General features: G+C 48.8%; 6 protein-coding genes across 6 annotated transcripts; 2 read left to right on the forward strand and 4 right to left on the reverse strand.

Annotated features, from left to right (window-relative positions):
* Positions 1 to 611: 611 nt before the first annotated feature.
* V1513DRAFT_440943 (2',3'-cyclic-nucleotide 3'-phosphodiesterase) lies at positions 612 to 1,424 on the reverse strand. The gene is made up of 2 exons (XM_066897443.1): positions 1,302 to 1,424; positions 612 to 1,213 (listed from the first exon to the last, which is right to left on the reverse strand). The coding sequence occupies exons 1-2, from the start codon at positions 1,306 to 1,308 to the stop codon at positions 648 to 650; spliced, it is 573 nt and encodes a 190-aa protein (XP_066754589.1). The 5' UTR covers positions 1,309 to 1,424; the 3' UTR covers positions 612 to 647.
* A 155-nt stretch (positions 1,425 to 1,579) lies between these two features.
* Positions 1,580 to 2,289, reverse strand: V1513DRAFT_376566 (uncharacterized protein; the record flags this gene model as incomplete). Its single annotated transcript, XM_066894930.1, has 2 exons — positions 1,580 to 1,897; positions 1,954 to 2,289. The coding sequence occupies 2 exons, from the start codon at positions 2,287 to 2,289 to the stop codon at positions 1,580 to 1,582; spliced, it is 654 nt and encodes a 217-aa protein (XP_066754590.1).
* Positions 2,290 to 3,552: 1,263 nt separating this feature from the next.
* V1513DRAFT_440947 (uncharacterized protein) lies at positions 3,553 to 5,609 on the forward strand. Its single transcript, XM_066897444.1, has one exon. It carries the CDS (start codon positions 3,773 to 3,775, stop codon positions 5,543 to 5,545), a length of 1,773 nt encoding a protein of 590 aa, XP_066754591.1. The 5' UTR covers positions 3,553 to 3,772; the 3' UTR covers positions 5,546 to 5,609.
* Positions 5,610 to 5,675: 66 nt separating this feature from the next.
* On the reverse strand, positions 5,676 to 9,301 carry V1513DRAFT_440949 (glycosyl hydrolase family 65 central catalytic domain-containing protein). Its single transcript, XM_066897445.1, has 3 exons — positions 7,770 to 9,301; positions 7,006 to 7,716; positions 5,676 to 6,954 (listed from the first exon to the last, which is right to left on the reverse strand). Exons 1-3 carry the CDS (start codon positions 9,042 to 9,044, stop codon positions 5,866 to 5,868), a joined length of 3,075 nt encoding a protein of 1,024 aa, XP_066754592.1. The 5' UTR covers positions 9,045 to 9,301; the 3' UTR covers positions 5,676 to 5,865.
* A 1,009-nt stretch (positions 9,302 to 10,310) lies between these two features.
* V1513DRAFT_397083 (armadillo-type protein) lies at positions 10,311 to 13,976 on the forward strand. Its single transcript, XM_066895401.1, has 6 exons — positions 10,311 to 10,574; positions 10,649 to 10,712; positions 10,779 to 10,884; positions 10,944 to 11,092; positions 11,145 to 11,381; positions 11,437 to 13,976. The coding sequence occupies exons 1-6, from the start codon at positions 10,435 to 10,437 to the stop codon at positions 13,756 to 13,758; spliced, it is 3,018 nt and encodes a 1,005-aa protein (XP_066754593.1). The 5' UTR covers positions 10,311 to 10,434; the 3' UTR covers positions 13,759 to 13,976.
* Positions 13,879 to 15,605, reverse strand: V1513DRAFT_308165 (Inosine/uridine-preferring nucleoside hydrolase domain-containing protein). The gene is made up of 2 exons (XM_066894650.1): positions 15,448 to 15,605; positions 13,879 to 15,348 (listed from the first exon to the last, which is right to left on the reverse strand). Exons 1-2 carry the CDS (start codon positions 15,484 to 15,486, stop codon positions 13,999 to 14,001), a joined length of 1,389 nt encoding a protein of 462 aa, XP_066754594.1. The 5' UTR covers positions 15,487 to 15,605; the 3' UTR covers positions 13,879 to 13,998.
* Between the last annotated feature and the right edge of the window lie 1,324 nt (positions 15,606 to 16,929).

The raw sequence follows: 16,929 nt of genomic DNA on the forward strand, positions 1-16,929 counted from the left end.
ACAGTTTCAGGAAACAATTCGTCTCCTTGCACGTCTAATCTCAGCCGGTACGCGAGTTGCCACAATCAGTCTCCTCGTTCATACTGGGATTAACGTCTATGAGCGGACCTCAGGATCGAGCTTCGCAGTGAGTTAGTGCGGCAGATCTTTGGTGGGGCTCAGTTGTGCTCATAATGTTTTCCAGGCTCACGGAAGAACAGCAAGAGATTCTTACTGAATTGCAAAAAATTCTTCTGACAAGCAACCAAATGTATGTGTTTACGCGATAAGTAGTGGCTCTAACTAATTTGTACTTTGCAGAAATGCGAACTTGGAAGCAGCAATCAAACTAGTTCTCGAACGCGGGCCGTATGATGTCGCCGCCCGCGAAGCCGTCGACCAAGCTCGTCAGGCGTACTCCTTACTTCGACAGGTGGAGGAGGATCGACCGAAATGAGCTTACGACTAGGATTAGTATCTGTGCGGCAAATCATGTTTTGACGCAAAATGTCCCATCCGCCGCGACAAAATGATTGCGTGCTTGTGCAATGGGCTAGCGTTGTCGTCTCGTGAACTGCAGACTGCGACGGTATGAGCGCATAGCGAGAGCGGCAGTTTTTGGAGAGTGATGTACGAGTTATAGTCAAGAATATTTTCTTGTTCCTTTTTCACAAATCCTTATAAGCTAAAACCGGCCACTTGTCAGCCGGCCCGATAGTTTTAACCAACGAAATCCGCCCTCCAAGCCAAGTCTTGCCCACCTCACCAAACAAGGTCTCCAGTCTCGCTTCAATATCAATCTTCTTGTCTTTGTGAATGGGCCATTCGTCGGAATAGACCAAGCTGATATGCGGATCATACTCATGAACTTCCCATTCCCTGGCCGTCACCTCCGCATCTTCAACGGCAGTGTATGCGTACTTGCGTCGTGACTCGCCCGCCAGTCGGACTAGTTCCGGCGTCTTGGTGACCCGTAGATAAATCTTCTTGAAATACGAAGGTCCGTAGGCAACGTGGGTAACGTCAATCTCCAACTTTTCCTCGATCGTGGACGCTGCGTACTTTACGACCGCAGCCGGATCGGCATCAAGGGGGATATCACTCGTAAGGGTGATATGCGGGGAGAAATTGGGTGCCGCACCGCCGAATAAGTCGTCTGAGATTTGGGTGATAAGTGATTCGAGTGCGTTGTAAATCGGGCTTGACGGTGGAGGCGAGAGCCAGAGTGAGAGTCCTAGAGAGTACGTCTGTTATTAAAACGTCAAGCTCTATCAATTTAATCGATCGGCGAGTCCAATCGTATTGAGGGTGAATTGATTTACCTGGCATTGCCGCTTTGAGACGTACAACGGAAGAAGACTTTATAAGATTATATAAGGAATAACAGCTTTTTATGACGATCTAGTTGCTGCTGTTTGTGCAGCGGCTGTCAGACAGCTGTCCTCGTTGGGCGGTTCTTGATATCGTCATTCAGGGGTAACTGACATTACGGACTAGATAGCATTCTGCCGATAAGTTACCACAATACAAGTATATCCATGCCCACTTCTAACACCAAATTACAACATATATAATTCGTCATTACAAAATCGTAGGCAAACTACAATGCCAATCCGCCCGCCACACCAGCAATGACAGTTGCTACCATCCACAGGGCAGCCTTTTGGCCAGCAACATCAAGCCTATTGTCGAACATGGTGGCGGCAGCATTCTTGGTCGGACTCGCGCCCTGGACCGCGGTCGTGCCAAAACCGTTGAACGCGACGGCCGAAGATGCGGCTAAAGTGGCAGTGGTCGGTGATGAACCGGGGGACGAGGAGGTGACATTTACTCGGGTAGGATTTGTTGCTCCGCATTGCTTGTTCTGGCGACATGCAGAGACGCAGGTATTGTCTGATCCGCAGTTATCGGCACATAGCTATTAAGCGTTAGCAGGAGTGGTGAGGAGGCGATTTGCAGTCGCGACATACGTACAGTAACTTGCTCTTGGCAAATGAAATAGGGGATGGTAAGACTATACTCTGTCAAGTTCGGACTGTGTCCATTCGAGCACTGGCAGATATAGTACAGGTTATCGGGATAACATAAATTCGAAGTCGCATTGTACCCCTCGTCGAGACAGATCAGGGGACATGTAGCGATCTCAGACTGGCACCATTGCAGACGAGTATTTGAGTCTATGATGCTGGCGTTGAACGTGGGATATGTTTGAGCTAGTGCTGTCGTTGCGAACAGGAGTGTAACAATTGGTAGGAAGATCTGCAAGTCATTAGACGTATCGAAGGAGTCGTAGGAGGAAATGCTTACCATACTGAGACTTGTCATGTGGTGTGCATATCTAGACATGGACAGAGGATAAAGATCACTATAAGTTGATACTAGAAACTGGCGATGAAAGTCTATAATAAATTGGAAGTTGGAAATAGCCAGGGTTTAAGGGGTCAGGAGTTAGTGTGGCCTTGATAGGGGCAAGGGACATGGGCTAAATGCGACATGGTGCGATAGAGTGCCTTCCAAAATGGCACTTCCAAGTATCCAACCAATTTCTCGATTAAATAAAGATAGCCACGACATGAACAAGGGGTTGCTGTCGATGTGTTCGCTCCGCCAGGTCCGCGTTTACTATCGTGACTTATTTCCCTGTAGATTAGCAACGACTGACAGGGTATTGGACCAACTATATGTTAAATGGATCAAATTCTGCTGCTTTTCAATTTCTAAATTGCACGATAGACAGATCAGACTGCAGAAAAAAGTATCTGCATCGTAATAATACCCGACAAGAATCACAACAAAACACAGGATGCCACAGTTAGAGTGAATAGAACAACAAGTTCGGAGTTTGGGATATTTCGGAAGCAGAAGTTGTATTTAGCATACAACTGTACATAATTGATTAATGGCACTTGGTGAAAATAATCGAATGTTGAGGCTTTCGAGGTTAAGTAACATTATTCATAGTCATAGACATGCTCAATGCTTTGGATCCAGCAGGTCGGCACGAAAGCTAGTTGGTTAATTAATTTGCTTCCGGAATGAGCCGAGTCTTTTGCCCGACGTCATCTGGCATTTGGGCTTGAAGCTTGGCTTGAAGCTGGGCTGAAGCTGGGCTGAAGCTGGGCTGAAGCTGGGCTGCCAGGGCTGGCAATGTTGATATTGCACGTATTCAAAAGTTCGAATGAGTTGATTTGCTTGATCATATTATCATTACTTTTATTAATTATTATTTATTATTATAATATGATCCGTGAATTGTGGTGCCTTTTTCGGATAATATTATATAATGATAAGTTAAGTTACCGATATCTCCACTTTAATTTCATCAATCACAGACACCGGAGCGGCGCGGGTCCGGGTATAATAAATTCTGGGTAAGATTATAAATAATTCGGGTCTGATGTAGATCTTTTTATGCAATTTAAAATAGAAGCCGTTTAATTGCGGCGCTGCAAAGTAAAATTTGGCTGAGACGGTTTAGGCGGGCGCCACAATTTGGGGAGTTTAGCGTTACACACAATATGTTCATTGAGGCTGACCAGCCAAAGCTAAGAAAGGGCGGCTGACATTTTTTGACTTTTGTCTTGCTGCAGGCACAAAAACGCGTTTTTTAGTGCGAGTCTTCGGCATGGTTTAACTACCCCCGGTTTAACTAAAACCTAATCTCCCGTTCTTCTTCTTCTTCTTTGGTATCTTTCTCTCCTTCTCTCCTTCTTCTTGCTTATTTTACTCCCCTTCTCGCTTTTACTTACATTCACCCCTCGTTCTCGACATCGTTTCCCTAATTCCTTCCAGCATGAGTCCGCTGCGGCTCTCGCCCTCTTCCTCCCGCTCATCCATCTCGTCCATCTTCTCTCAACCATCGTCACCTCTTCTCTCTAATATGCGTCGCTCCTCATGGCCCTCCTCAAAGTCCCTCCGTCGCATGCTCTCGCGACCAAATATCAAGCTCACCCTTGGCGTCGCCGTCGTGCTCCTGCTCATCTTCTCTATCTCTCACTCTAACTCTCACTCACATCCACCACCACCACCACCACCAAAGAACAACAAGATACAGTCGTCGCCCTCGCCCGACACGGTCGGCCTTCAACGCCAGCCAAACAGCTTCGGCACCGCATCCACTCAAGCCCAAAATGTCGTGGTCGGCCAAATCGCCTACTCTGGCGCGTCCTTGCAGTTTCCGCTGCCGAACCCCGCTGACCGTCCGTTTGACATGATTGACACATTCGCACACTTCAAAAACAGGGAAACTTGCAAGATCTCGGCGCTCGAAATCCATCGTCCTTTCGAACCCCTCTGCAAGACAAAGGACTCGGTCTTGAACGCCATGTCTGGCGGCGGCCGCATCGGTTTCGACGCCCCATACATGCCTCGCGGTTGTGACATGCGCTGGTATGATCGCTCCGAAATTTGCAACATCGTGTCCCGTTTCGACAAAATCTTGTTCATCGGCGACAGCATGATGCGCCACGTCGTCGGCGCCCTCCACATCCTCCTGCGTGAAGACCTCGGCTTCGGTGCCGTCACCGCCTGGAACTTCCGCCAAGACGAGCTCGACGTTTGTTTCTGCCAAGGCCAGTTCGACACCCTCAAGTGCGGCGTGCAAGGCATATTCAACTCCGACGACGTCGCCAAATTCGATCCCGACTCCCTTAAGTGCGACCCCCACAACATGAACGTCCAGAACCATGTCATCTCCACCTACCCGCCCACCGCGGCCGAGTTGTCAAATCTCGGCGACGTGTTTGCTCGCGCCTCGACCGACAGTCCAATCGCCCTCATCTACGGTCATGGCCACGACAACAATCTCGATGTCCAGTCCACGAGCGGCTGGCTGACGTCTATCCAGCGCACAATCGCAGAGCGCATGTCAAAAGGTGCTCGTCGTGCCGAACTCTTCGTCACCCCCGGCTCGTCCGGACCGAGCATGTACGACCTCGACGTCCTCAGGCACGGACACAAGGCCCTAAGCCTTTTCGAAACCGGCATGTCGGACGTATGCCGCGGCAAGGACATTGATGTCCTCGGCACTTACAACGCAACCACGCAGACCACCATCCACGACGGCAAGCACTCCGACATCCGCGGAAATTTACTCAAGATTATGATGGTCCTCAATTGGCTCGACAAAGTCGACCCCGTCGACGGCCGCGCCATGCCAGGCGCCGCTCAACCCGTCCCGCCTCCGCCGCCCATCAATGTCGTAAAGACTCCCAAGGCCGATCCCAAGCCGAAATCGAAGCCACCACCTGCCCAGCCGAAGCCAGTCGCCGATATGTTAAAGAAACCCCCTAAGGCTCCCGCGAAGGAGCCCAAGTTGCCGGACCACGCCGCCGCAGCCGCTGCAGACTCATCCAAGACCGCATTGAATGAACCTGGTCCGGGTCAAAAGCCGGACGCGCCTGCAGCAGCGCAGGCAGAAGAAAGAAACGCGCAATCAGACGACAAAAATTCACTCTCCAAAGTAATTCCCCACGAAAACGAGAACATGGCGAACGCGCCAGGTCCTCCTGATAAGGCCCCGAACCCACAAGGCCTACCGCGACGGAAGAAGCACGAGTCCACGTGATATGTTTTGTACCACTATTTAGTCTGGTTGGAGTTTTTTTTGTTTGAGTTATTATTGCTCACTATTGAAAAATGGGTGTCGTTTGGGAGTTTCTTTGTCTCTATTTTATTAGGCGTTGGTATCGTGCAGCCACGCTAATGTATTTTTACCGCCCCAGATGGTCCGTGCAGGATCATTCCCTTAGCTTAGCTTTTATACTTGCCGCTACTGGCTGCCCGTGATATTGGAAGTTTTTGTATCAAATTCTATACATAGAGATCATGTATCCCACACCAATGCTGAGCCATAAAAAGAAAAAATACCGAAAAAACCCACAATATTCACCCCTCAATGACAGCAAACTCGGCAACTGTAGCCCCAACATCGCCGTACCGCACACCCGTGTCATACGACCCTTCCACGACCAGCATTATCCACCGTGTGTGCACGGCTTCAGATAGGGCCACGGTCGTGACGTTCCCGACGGACAACTTGACCTCGAGCGCCGTCGCGGCATTGTATTCGGCGGAAATCGACACGTTTTGCCGCACGATAGGCCACGCGAAATCCACGCCGCCGAACGTCGGACGATCGTCGACGACGTCGGTGGCTGCGTACCCGACGGAAAATGACAGCGCAGGCGTGCGACCCCAGTTTAGGCTCACCCCAGAAACTGTCTTGGTTTTGCCCAAATCGACCAGTAGCGCGGATGGGTCCCGCGTAGATGGCTGCCAGGACGTCGAATTCGATCCGTCGACGGCCGAGATCGGGAAATGTCCGCTCGCCCATGTCGCGTTCGAAATGGCGGGCTGGCATTGCGCGACATTGCCCGCCACTAACGTTCCATTGAGATCAGCCCGGCGGGTAGGCACAACGAGCAAACCACCTTCATATATCGTGTAATCGCCCTTTCCGTCGCCGCCGCCGATCCGGACTATGACTGGCCTGTTTTCCCCACTCGAGCCCTCGTCGTCGTGCCCCCGCTTCTCGTACTGCGACGAAAGGTACTCCACCAGATCCGAATCCCCAGTCCGCGATCTCGACGACGACGACGCCTTGGGACGACGGTGTATAACTGTCTCGTCAAGCTTAATCGTCACGTCGAAAACACTGTCCCGCCATTTCATCCCGTTAACGGTGTACCCTTGCGCAATCTGCGGCGGCAGTGAAGGATCCAGGTAAAACACGTCCTCGCGAGGTCTGAAGCCCGTGAATCCGTGTGTCAGAACCTGCAGAAACCCGCCGTGGCCCGTCAAGAACGGGAACGCGGGCCTCGTACCGCCGTTCGTCGTCACGTTGTCGTCCATTTGCTCCGAAAACTGGTAAAACGGCGCACGCAGGTACGGCTGCGACGCGTACAGGAGGTATGTGTACGATGCGCAGCCGACCGGACTCAGCTCCGCAGAGCTGATCGCGAAAATCGCCCATGTCTAAAAGTTTGTGTTAGAACAACTCTCAACTGCATAATAATCACTGCGTACCATAGCTGGACCATCTGCACTCTGAGCCAAGGCATAAAACTCCAGATTGTTCAAACTCTGCTGCCACGAACTGTGATATTCGAGAGGATAGTCAAGCAAAACCACGTCCGCCTGCTTGATCTCCACAGATCCGTTCATATTCGAAAATTCCAACACCAGATTCACGTCCGCGTTAACCGGAATGTAAATATTATCCTCAATATCTGCCCACATCGGATTTGCGTCCTGTCCAACAATCTCCGCGGCTCGTCGCGCCCATCCCATAAGCTTGGAGATGCCTGCGTTCGTGAACGCGCCGTTATCGACAAAATTCGCATACTCGTCAGGGTCGGTCATATTGTATGTGTAGTAGTATGGTCCCGTTGATGCGTTCTTGACGACATACGACGAAAACATCTCCGCAGCGTCACGAATGATAGGCCATCCTTTCGCCTCCAACCAGTCCGTATCATTCGATAACAGAAATTGATTCCAATGAGCCTGAGCAACATCGACGTTGATATGATACTCGTAATCAACGCAAGGACCGGTGCCAGTGCAGTTGCCGAAACGGCCAGACGTCCACGAGTAGATGGCACCACTGAGGTTATATGACTGCGCGTTCTCAATCGACTGGCTATGAATCCGTTGCCGGAAGTTGTTGACATTCGCCGCGTACTTGGGATGAAGAACAGACATCGCCGGATACATCCACGTGTCGGCGTCCCAGAACTTGTATTGATCAGCAACTATCATGCAGTCCGTTCCGCAATTTCAATACTTACTATCAAGCCTCCATAGGAGTCCGAACTGAGTCCAGAAACTGCGATTGAATTGTCACCTCGACCGGAAGGCTCGTCTCCCGACCGCAGAGCACTCAATAAGTGGAAGAGCGAAGCTCGGATAGAAATCTGAAGCTCCTTGTCACCAGGAAACACAATGTCACCAGATTCCCAGAGCTTATGCCAGGCAAGCTTGTGATCTGCCTTTGCCAGCCTATATCCAATTGACGCCGCAATACGCGCCGTGTATGCAGCTACGCGCTTCGGGTCCTTATACGCATCCGACGAGGCGATACCGACGAACTTGTAAACAGAGAACGGCTTGCCTGCTTCGAGTGAAATCTCAAACTCTTGCGATATCGTTGCCGGACTCTTGTTCGCTATAGGAGACTTTTGTCGACTGCTTATGTTGACCACAGCCGAATCCGAGAACTCAAGGTGTGAGTATTCATAAGCCTCAACACTTGTCAAACCATAAGGACGAACACCAGTCCACATCCCGGTAGCGTCATGCGAGGAGTAGCTCTTCTCCAAAAATATCGTCCGGAACGAACCCGCGCCGTCGAGAATGTCGGAGAGCTTGATATTGGTATCATCGACGGACACTATTTCCAGCTTAACCATTGCCAACGTCGGAATCACTCTATGGGCCAAGACCTCGTACGCGAGAGAAATCGCTTGAGACGCATTCCCATTAGGGTGCCATTCTAGTTTGGTCCTGACAATACCGTCCTTCAGGGAAAGCGACTGCGTATAGTTGTGCACATTGCCTAAAGGAGAATTGACGTTGAAGGTATCTCCGTGAGCAGTGACTAACAGCGTAGACCATATGGGCACGGTCGAAATAACACTCTCGCCGCCTCTCCTCAATAGCTCCGGGAAATTTGTGGCTGTGGTATTTGGCTGCAAATCCCAAAAGCCGGCGATGTACGCTCCCGTGAACCGAGGCGAAAACAGGGGCCAACCATTCGTCGGCTCGGCGCCATTGACACTGCTGCCGTCCTCACTCTCAACAGTGTCCTGGACGTAGCCGGTACCTTCCAACGGCAGACGGGCACCAATGTATCCGTTAGAAACATATGGCTGAAGTTGGAACCTGTTCTTAGTGAGTACACGGTTCGTTAACGTCCAGGTTCGATCATTGTACTCGACACCGTCCAGGATCGGATCGTCCGTAACAGCCTCTTTGGACAGCTGCTGCCTTAACTTAAGTGAAACACTGGCGAGCGCGAGTTGCGATAGAGCAAGACAGCCAGAAATTAAAACATTTAGTCTCATCCTGGCGAATGTGTCCAAGGAACAAATCGACTCCGGGCCCGTTGAAGATAAACTCAGGCACGCGTAGATCGAGCTTAACTTTCAACGCCGACCAAATACTTGAGAGGAATTGATGACAACTCCCCAGCCCGACCGAGCTCGATATTCCTAGATCTATATACCTTTCATGCGGCATAAAGATTTATTTAGACAACTGGCAAGCAAGACGTGCGGAGTAGAAACGACCCGGCTGAAATACATTCTCTATGCCCAAGTTGGGATTCGGGCTAGCAACCTACGAGATGCCATCCTGACTTAACAGCGCAGGCAGTGCGCACTTGCGTTACCAAGTCTCGAACACTTCACACTTACGCCAATCGGCCAGTTGCATGGAGACTTGATCGGCGAACTGTCATGACTTTACGAATTCAGGCTAAAGCATCAAAGATTGTGTGAAGGCCGATTAGCTTATTGTGACTGCCTTGTCTATATCACACGGCGTTGTAATCAAGCGGGGTTTCTTGGAAATCGCCTATTGATCTGTCAACGGGTGTAGCAGCGGGCTCTCAAAGATGGCAATATATTTGTGGTTGGGCATTTGTTGAACGAACATCGCGGAGTGCAATCATGTATTTCGTAGCCTTATATTAGACGACATCAGATATTGCGTGCGTAGCTGTCCGACGACGAACGTGGTTCAATCGGATCCACTATCAGGAATCTTGTCACGGAAAGTGTGCCGTGGCTAAGCTGCCAGGTCTGGGAAAAAAACAGGAATGTCCCTGCATTCTCTTCGACCATAAACCTCGCAGAAATGTATGAAATGCATCACTTATTCGAGGCAAGCCATTACAGTCGACGCATCCGTAGACTGCTAAACGTCTAATAAGCAATCCACCGGTAAACTATTTGTAGAGTGGTTGGACCAATCTCCAATCAACAGAAGCACGTGCAATTCGTACAATAAAGGTACTCGATTCTATGTCGTAATTGATATTATATCTTAGTGGAGACAGAGCGTGATTGCCCGCTGCTTCGTAGAGTGGAAATGCTGACTGTAGAAACAGAGGTGGCAAGAACACCGAATCTGCTGGCAACTACGATCCAGTGCTGACAGATCCAACAGCGAAAAATTATATCAGTAGAATTGTTAACAAAATCTAGGTAGAAGCATATTAGTTACAGTTTGCAAAAATTGTGTCCCAGGTTGTTGCTACTAGTCAGTCAGCGAGTTTGGCACGCGATGTCCCGAGAAGCGCGGAGGAGAACGTTAACGTCGAGTGGGCTAATCCATCTTCTTCATACTTCGAATTATCACCCTGCACGCATCACCAACTCCAACAGCGCATCCATCACATCACATTCTTACGTGTCGCAAGCTAATAGGCCAGACTTGTAAAATATTGTTGTAATGGCCACGCTCACTTCTGCCACTTCGCTGTTGGCACTGCTGGACGAGCCAGATCAAAGCTTGCAGGTGTATGCGCTCGAGAACCTCAATCAGCTCGCCGACGAGTTTTGGGCAGAGATTGCGGATTATGTGACCAAAATGTACGCGTAATCAGACCGGCGACTATACAAATCTATTGGATCTAAATGCTAACATGATGATTTATTGGGTATAGTGAAGAGCTTTATGAGGATGACAAGTTTCCACAGTCCAAGCTGGCGGCGCTGGTGGCTTCAAAGGTGTGTATCGATCTAAAGGACATAGTTACTTGATCGATGGTCGAATTAACATCCATTTGGCACCAGGTCTACTATAACTTGGCAGAATTCGATCAGTCCATGCAATTTGCGTTAGCGGCCGGCGATCTATTTGATTTGTCACTAAAGACAGAATATGTGGAGACAATAGTGTGTATGTGTTCCTGTTCAATTTCAGATGAGGATTTGTTTTATAAATCTAACGAGCTATAGCGAAATGTATCGATTCGTATATTCGAAGTTCTCAAGAGGCATTCGATGCCCCGCTCAAGGATCAGGCCGAAGTCGCGCCGGATCCTAATCTCGTCGACGTCGTCGAACGGATGTTCACTCGATGCATTGAAGAAGGAGAACACAAACATGTATGTGAATATTGCTCGCTTCATGCGCGAGAAATTAACGTTGGTTAATAAGGCAATCGGAGTGGCATTGGAAGCTCGACGGTTGGACACCATTGAAGCGTGCATTAATCACGCATTCCGAGGAGGTTTGACGAACGGCAAAATTAAAAGTGACAAGCGGTTGTTATCGGACGGCGTCAATGGCGTCGATGATCAAGCAAAGAAATCAGAGGCTGCAGGACCTGAATTGATAAATTATGTCTTTGAAGCTTCTATGGCTCTGGTTGCAAATAAGCGATGGCGTGATGAAGTATGCTACTCGCCGCTTCTTTCTAGTATATTCACTCTGACTAATATATGAATAGGTTCTTCACAGAATGGTGGAGCTCGTCGAAAGACTTCACAACCCAGATTATTTCACAGTCGCCAAGATGCTCGTGCACTTGAATGCCGCCGATAAGGCCGGACAACATATTTTGGACCTATTGACCGAAAATACGGAAACGTCGCTTCTTATCGCGTATCAGATTGCTTTCGATTTAGTCTCTTCGACCTCTCAGGAATTCCTCGCTAAGGTTGTCCAGATGGTTGAAGGATCGGCCACCCCCGGAACCTCGCAGGCCCTCAAAATCCTCAGCGGCGTGCCGACACTAGACGTCGAGCTTACTTTTCTTTACGATAACAACAAGACTGATCTTTTGATTCTTAACAAGACCAAAGAGACTCTTGAAGCGAGAAATTCAATTTTCCACAACGCCGTCACTTTTGAGAACGCTTTTCTCCACGCCGGTACAACAGCTGATGGGTTTTTCAGAGACAACCTTGAGTGGCTATCAAGGGCTATGAATTGGAGTAAATTCTCGGCTACTGCTGCTCTTGGTGTTATACACAAGGGTAACCTGTCGCAAGGAATGAATCTCTTACGACCATATCTCCCAGGAGATTCGGCCTCTCAAGCTGGTGGCTCGAAGTACTCTCAAGGTGGTAGCTTGTATGCTCTTGGACTAGTTTTTGCTGGTCACGGTAAAGATGTGCTAGATTTCCTTCGTAAGTACACTCGGGAAGGTAGCAGCAGTGGAGGTCAAGAGGGTGAAGTCGTTCAACATGGTGCTGCTCTTGGTGTGGGTGTAGCTGGTATGGCTACTTGCGACGACGATATCTATGAGGAGCTTAAGAATATCCTATTTTCCGACTCAGCTGTCGCTGGTGAGGCTGCTGGTCTTGCGATGGGCTTGGTCATGTTGGGATCAGGAAGCGAGAAGGCGCTTGAGGAAATGCTTCAGTATGCACATGAGACTCAGCACGAGAAGATTATTCGGGGATTGGCAGTTGGTATTGCACTACTCATGTACGGCAAGGAAGAGGCAGCTGATGCGTTGATTGATCAGCTCCTTGACGAACAAGATCCTATCCTCCGGTACGGCGGTATTTTCACCGTTGCTCTTGCTTACTGTGGCACAGGAAACAATACAGCGATTAAGCGATTACTGCACGTTGCTGTTTCAGATGTCAGTGATGATGTCCGAAGAGCGTCTGTTATGTCTCTTGGCTTCATTCTTTTCCGTAACCCCACTGCAGTCCCACGGATGGTCGAACTACTTTCAGAAAGTTACAATCCCCACGTTCGGTACGGTGCCGCCATGGCACTAGGTATTTCATGTGCTGGAACCGGTCTGTCTGAGGCTATTGAGCTTCTTGAGCCTATGCTCAAGGATCCCACTGACTTTGTCCGTCAAGGCGCCTTGATCTCACTCGCCATGATTTACATTCAGCAGAACGAGAAAACCACGCCCAAGGTTACATCAGTCCGAAAGACATTTGCTAAGATCATCTCCGAAAAGCACGAGGATGCTATGGCGAAGTTTGGTGCAGCTCTGGCACAAGGTATCATCGATGCTGGAGGTCGAAATGTTACCATTAGCCTGGAGAACCGACAGACCGGTACGCTTAACATGAAGGCTATTGTTGGTGTTGCCCTATTTTTGCAGTTTTGGTACTGGTTCCCGTTGACGTGTTTCCTGTCATTGAGTTTCACACCGACAGCGATCATTGGAGTTCGGTCGGATCTCAAGATTCCCGAATTTTCGTTCTTTTGCAATGCCAAGTCGTCGAAGTTCGACTATCCGCCAAAGACTGAAGAGCAGACTAGTAAGGCGCCGGAGAAGATTGCTACTGCGGTTTTATCTACTACTGCTCGGGCTAAAGCACGGGCTAAGAAGTCGGAGAAGGAGAAGGCCGAGGCGGAGATGGAGATGGAGGTCGACGAGAAAGAGCCCACTGCGACCGAAGCCGAAGAAGAGCCTTCCAAAATGGAAGTCGACGGTGCAGAGAAGGAGCAGGAAGACGAGGTTGCGGAAGACGATGAAGAGGAATACGATGAGGAGATTGCGGAGGATGAGATTGAAGACAAGCAAGATATCAAAGGGTATAAGGTTCAGAATATGTCCCGGGTTTTACCTGCTCAACTCAAGTACATTTCATTTTCTAGAGACGAACGATTCACTCCGGTGAAGAAGTTCCGATCGTCTGGTGGAATTCTTGTTGTTCGAGATAGCATGGGTCTCCGTGTCAAGACTCCATTCATTAAGACTGTCCGGGAAAGAAATTTGCCGCTGGAGGAACAGGATGAAGAAGACGAGGCTTTGGTTCCGGAACCGTTCGAATACGAGACTGATACCGAGTTATAAGTTGGCTAATTGTTCATAGAGGAAAATGGTCAAATTGTTTGTGTATAAGTAATCGGTGATGATACGATTTGATCTCCTGTCTAATATATTAAAGTATTTTGAGATGTGTTTACGTATTTGTGGTTTGTTACATAGCGTGTTTGTGTTTTGACATTTAAAATGTATATGCAGATATAATTCTATTGATGAATAAATATGCATACAATAAGGATCAGAATATATAATATACACAGAAAGTATTTACCGAGCTTCTAGATCACCAAGCACTCTATCTAGCAGCTTTGTTCCGAAGGTTTGTGACCCTGGCCCTTCTACGACTAGATTCACTCTGTTCCCTTTTGTATTATCAAGCCACTCGTCATCATCCCTCGAAGGTCGGGGTTCATGTGGATGCCGCTTCGCAATCCCACGACGATCGAGGACACACATTCCCCAGCTCCACTGTCCAACGGTCTCGATCCTGATATCCATATTCTCTGCAACGTTAAACGACGCGGCCCTCTCTTCGTCGCTCACAATTGCAAAATACATTGTGAGTGGATCATGCATTTCTATGTACGCGCCATTGACTCCATCTGCCTGGTCAGCGGCATAATGGCGTGAACTGCCATCAAGTGTAATCAAATCCTCCATTTTCCCAAAAGCTGCACCGAGCCATACTGTCATCCATGTGGCAAGCGGCGATTCCCCTGGATGAAGAGTTGCAATGCTTGTTTTATCTAGCCAGCCCGCGCAGCGTTCGACAAACCATTGCTTGCGTAGTCGGTGTCGGGACGTTACGTCTAGTGGGAATAAGTAAAATTTCACTGGGTTGTATTCGCTGCCGTCTTCGACTCCACGGAAGGATGTTGCTATCGCGATTGACGAGGGCGGTAATGTGCTACTCGGGGTTCGAGATGTCGTAGCAAGGACAATTGCCGCAGCGTCAACATCGGCGTAAAAATTGAATTCAGCGAACGGGGTCATGTTGCCAGGAATGTCAATGTTCCCACCCATACAAACTACTTCCTTCACACGGCTGAAGGTTGGAGGATCCTCTAGTGCGGCTCGCGCGATATTGGACAGCGGGGCGATCGCAACAATAGTGACAGTATCTTCCGGCTCTTCTCGCAGAATTCGAAGGATCTCACGCCATGATTGTCGTGATGTTGGGATGTATCCTTTCGCATCCCGTATAACTTGCTCTCGCGTAATCACTTGATCTGCTGAAAGTGACTTGGGATCATAAAATGGTAGAATGCAGGTCTCGCTGGGCGAGAACTGTGGTGCGGATTCATGGACTCCCCCTAATCCATCAATCCCATGGAAGAACTCTGCACCAACGGTCCGCCTTGAAGATAGGGGAATAGTGGACCCCAAGGCAACAATTGGCCACGTTGAATTATCGCCTGGTGAATTATGTAGGTGATAGGGGAGGAGCGGCAGCTTGTGTTTACTCCGATACTGGCGCTCAGATTCCAGCACTTGAAACGTCGCCACCACATTGCGTACGGATGTCGTGACACCGATGTTGCCAAAGCACAGGGATATTAGAGCAACTGAACATGTTGGCGTATTGAGTGCCAGGAGAAGCGCGAGTACGTCGTCGATCTGGAAGAGCGGTCAGTAAAAACTGATCCTTGGGAGGCACGCATGAAGCTCGATCGGAACGATTAGACACAGAAGGAGCTTAACTAATGAAATACGTACGCCAGGATCACAATCAATAATCAGTTTCCGCTGAGCCATTAGAAATTTCGACAATCCGCGTATCTAAAAGTAGATGTGAAGTATAGGGACCTTGAAAATAAATAGATTGCGACCATTTGGCAGGGACAACGCTTGCCAAACTCCACACGGGCCTCAATTCGTGCGGCTGATTGGACTCACCGTCTAAAATTAAGGGATTTCTCTCGTTCTTTTTCCATTGTTGGAGCTCCCGCTGATCTTGGAGCTCCACATGGCATAAAATGTCGCAGTCAGATAGATGAGTTCTTTGGCTCTGCTTTCTGCTGTCGAGTACGAGGCGAACGAGATTAGATCTGAGGATCGCAGTCTAAGTTCTTCGTCGTGCTGGTTGTCATCAGTACTTCGACCAAGAACACGTCGTTCTGCCGCACAGCCAGATATGGCGAAGGTATTGCAGCTTGGTCTGAAGAGCACATTGTTGATTGCAGGTTTATATAGTGTAAATATTGATTGCTCCTTCGACTATGGCCTGGCAGCAACTATTCATTTGAAGAATCTAATTCAAGTCGATCGATAGCTGTTGCTGGCCCTCTCTCATTGTCATCATATGAAATAGTTAGCAACGGATACATAAACAAATGATTCAAGACCCTTGAACAATCCACAGAATATATCCTACTAGTCTATTTTCCGATTGTATCGGGTCTATATGATTATGTCACGGATGCTCTTTACTTGTTCATCAGCCGCATACGTGGCGGCGGGTTCGACCGACCCCATTCATCAGTCCTGCTTTATACTAGAACAGGAAGGGAAACCATTGAATCGGTGACACACTAGCCCAATCAATATTATTAATTGTATATTATACTTGCCTGGGCAGCTCCAGACGTTGTGTATAGGGAGAAACATAAAAACTTCAAGCGAATGGACCAGAAAGAAGATAGAAAGTGTTAGCAAATTATGACAATTTACATTCGGGGAATATTATTAATCACTGGCCAGTTTCCCCGAGGTGACTTTAAAGACCAACGCGGACAATTAATAATAATTGAATAGAGAAATGATTGTCAGTTATGTCACTGGGAGACAGTAACTGGATAAATTAAAATTCCTGCTGTGCACCGCCGCAGAAAGCCACACTGATTAGTAAGCTCTGCCACAACGCCAACAATTTCAGAATTGTCACGGGAACCTTTGCCGAGACCTTGGACAGAGATTTTGAACAATAAGTTCTGGAGCCTTCGATGTGCAGCAGAAAGCGAGCACGCCATAATTTTTAACTGGCGTGAGCAACTTACTGAATGAGCAAAAGCCACGTTCAGGCTCAGCTTATTGGCATTTGTGGCACAGCAAGCGGCTTGTCAGCCAATTAAGCGTGACCATCTAGAGCACCGCCACTTCATAATCAAGAGCACGCAATCGGCACTAAGCCTCAAGAGGCAAGGCGGATGCCATTCACCATCGAAAGCGTGGATCTCGTAAACGGGCTTTTTTTTGACT

Source organism: Lipomyces chichibuensis (assembly GCF_038497645.1).
Source record: "Lipomyces chichibuensis strain CBS 12929 unplaced genomic scaffold V1513scaffold_8, whole genome shotgun sequence".
Lineage (NCBI taxonomy): Eukaryota > Fungi > Ascomycota > Lipomycetes > Lipomycetales > Lipomycetaceae > Lipomyces > Lipomyces chichibuensis.

Excerpts from the sequence above, each read along its gene's own strand:
- V1513DRAFT_397083 (XM_066895401.1), top strand. The coding sequence starts at position 10,435 with ATGGCCACGCTCACTTCTGCCACTTCGCTGTTGGCACTGCTGGACGAG. Across the intron at positions 10,713-10,778 it reads CGGCGCTGGTGGCTTCAAAG|GTCTACTATAACTTGGCAGA; the intron begins GTGTGTATCGAT and ends ATTTGGCACCAG. Across the intron at positions 10,885-10,943 it reads ATATGTGGAGACAATAGTGT|CGAAATGTATCGATTCGTAT; the intron begins GTATGTGTTCCT and ends AACGAGCTATAG.
- V1513DRAFT_308165 (XM_066894650.1), bottom strand. The coding sequence starts at position 15,486 with ATGGCTCAGCGGAAACTGATTATTGATTGTGATCCTGGC. Across the intron at positions 15,349-15,447 it reads TTATTGATTGTGATCCTGGC|ATCGACGACGTACTCGCGCT; the intron begins GTACGTATTTCA and ends CCGCTCTTCCAG.
- V1513DRAFT_440947 (XM_066897444.1), top strand. The coding sequence starts at position 3,773 with ATGAGTCCGCTGCGGCTCTCGCCCTCTTCCTCCCGCTCATCCATCTCG.
- V1513DRAFT_440949 (XM_066897445.1), bottom strand. The coding sequence starts at position 9,044 with ATGAGACTAAATGTTTTAATTTCTGGCTGTCTTGCTCTATCGCAACTC. Across the intron at positions 7,717-7,769 it reads ACTCCTATGGAGGCTTGATA|TTCTGGGACGCCGACACGTG; the intron begins GTAAGTATTGAA and ends GATCAATACAAG. Across the intron at positions 6,955-7,005 it reads GTGCAGATGGTCCAGCTATG|ACATGGGCGATTTTCGCGAT; the intron begins GTACGCAGTGAT and ends ACAAACTTTTAG.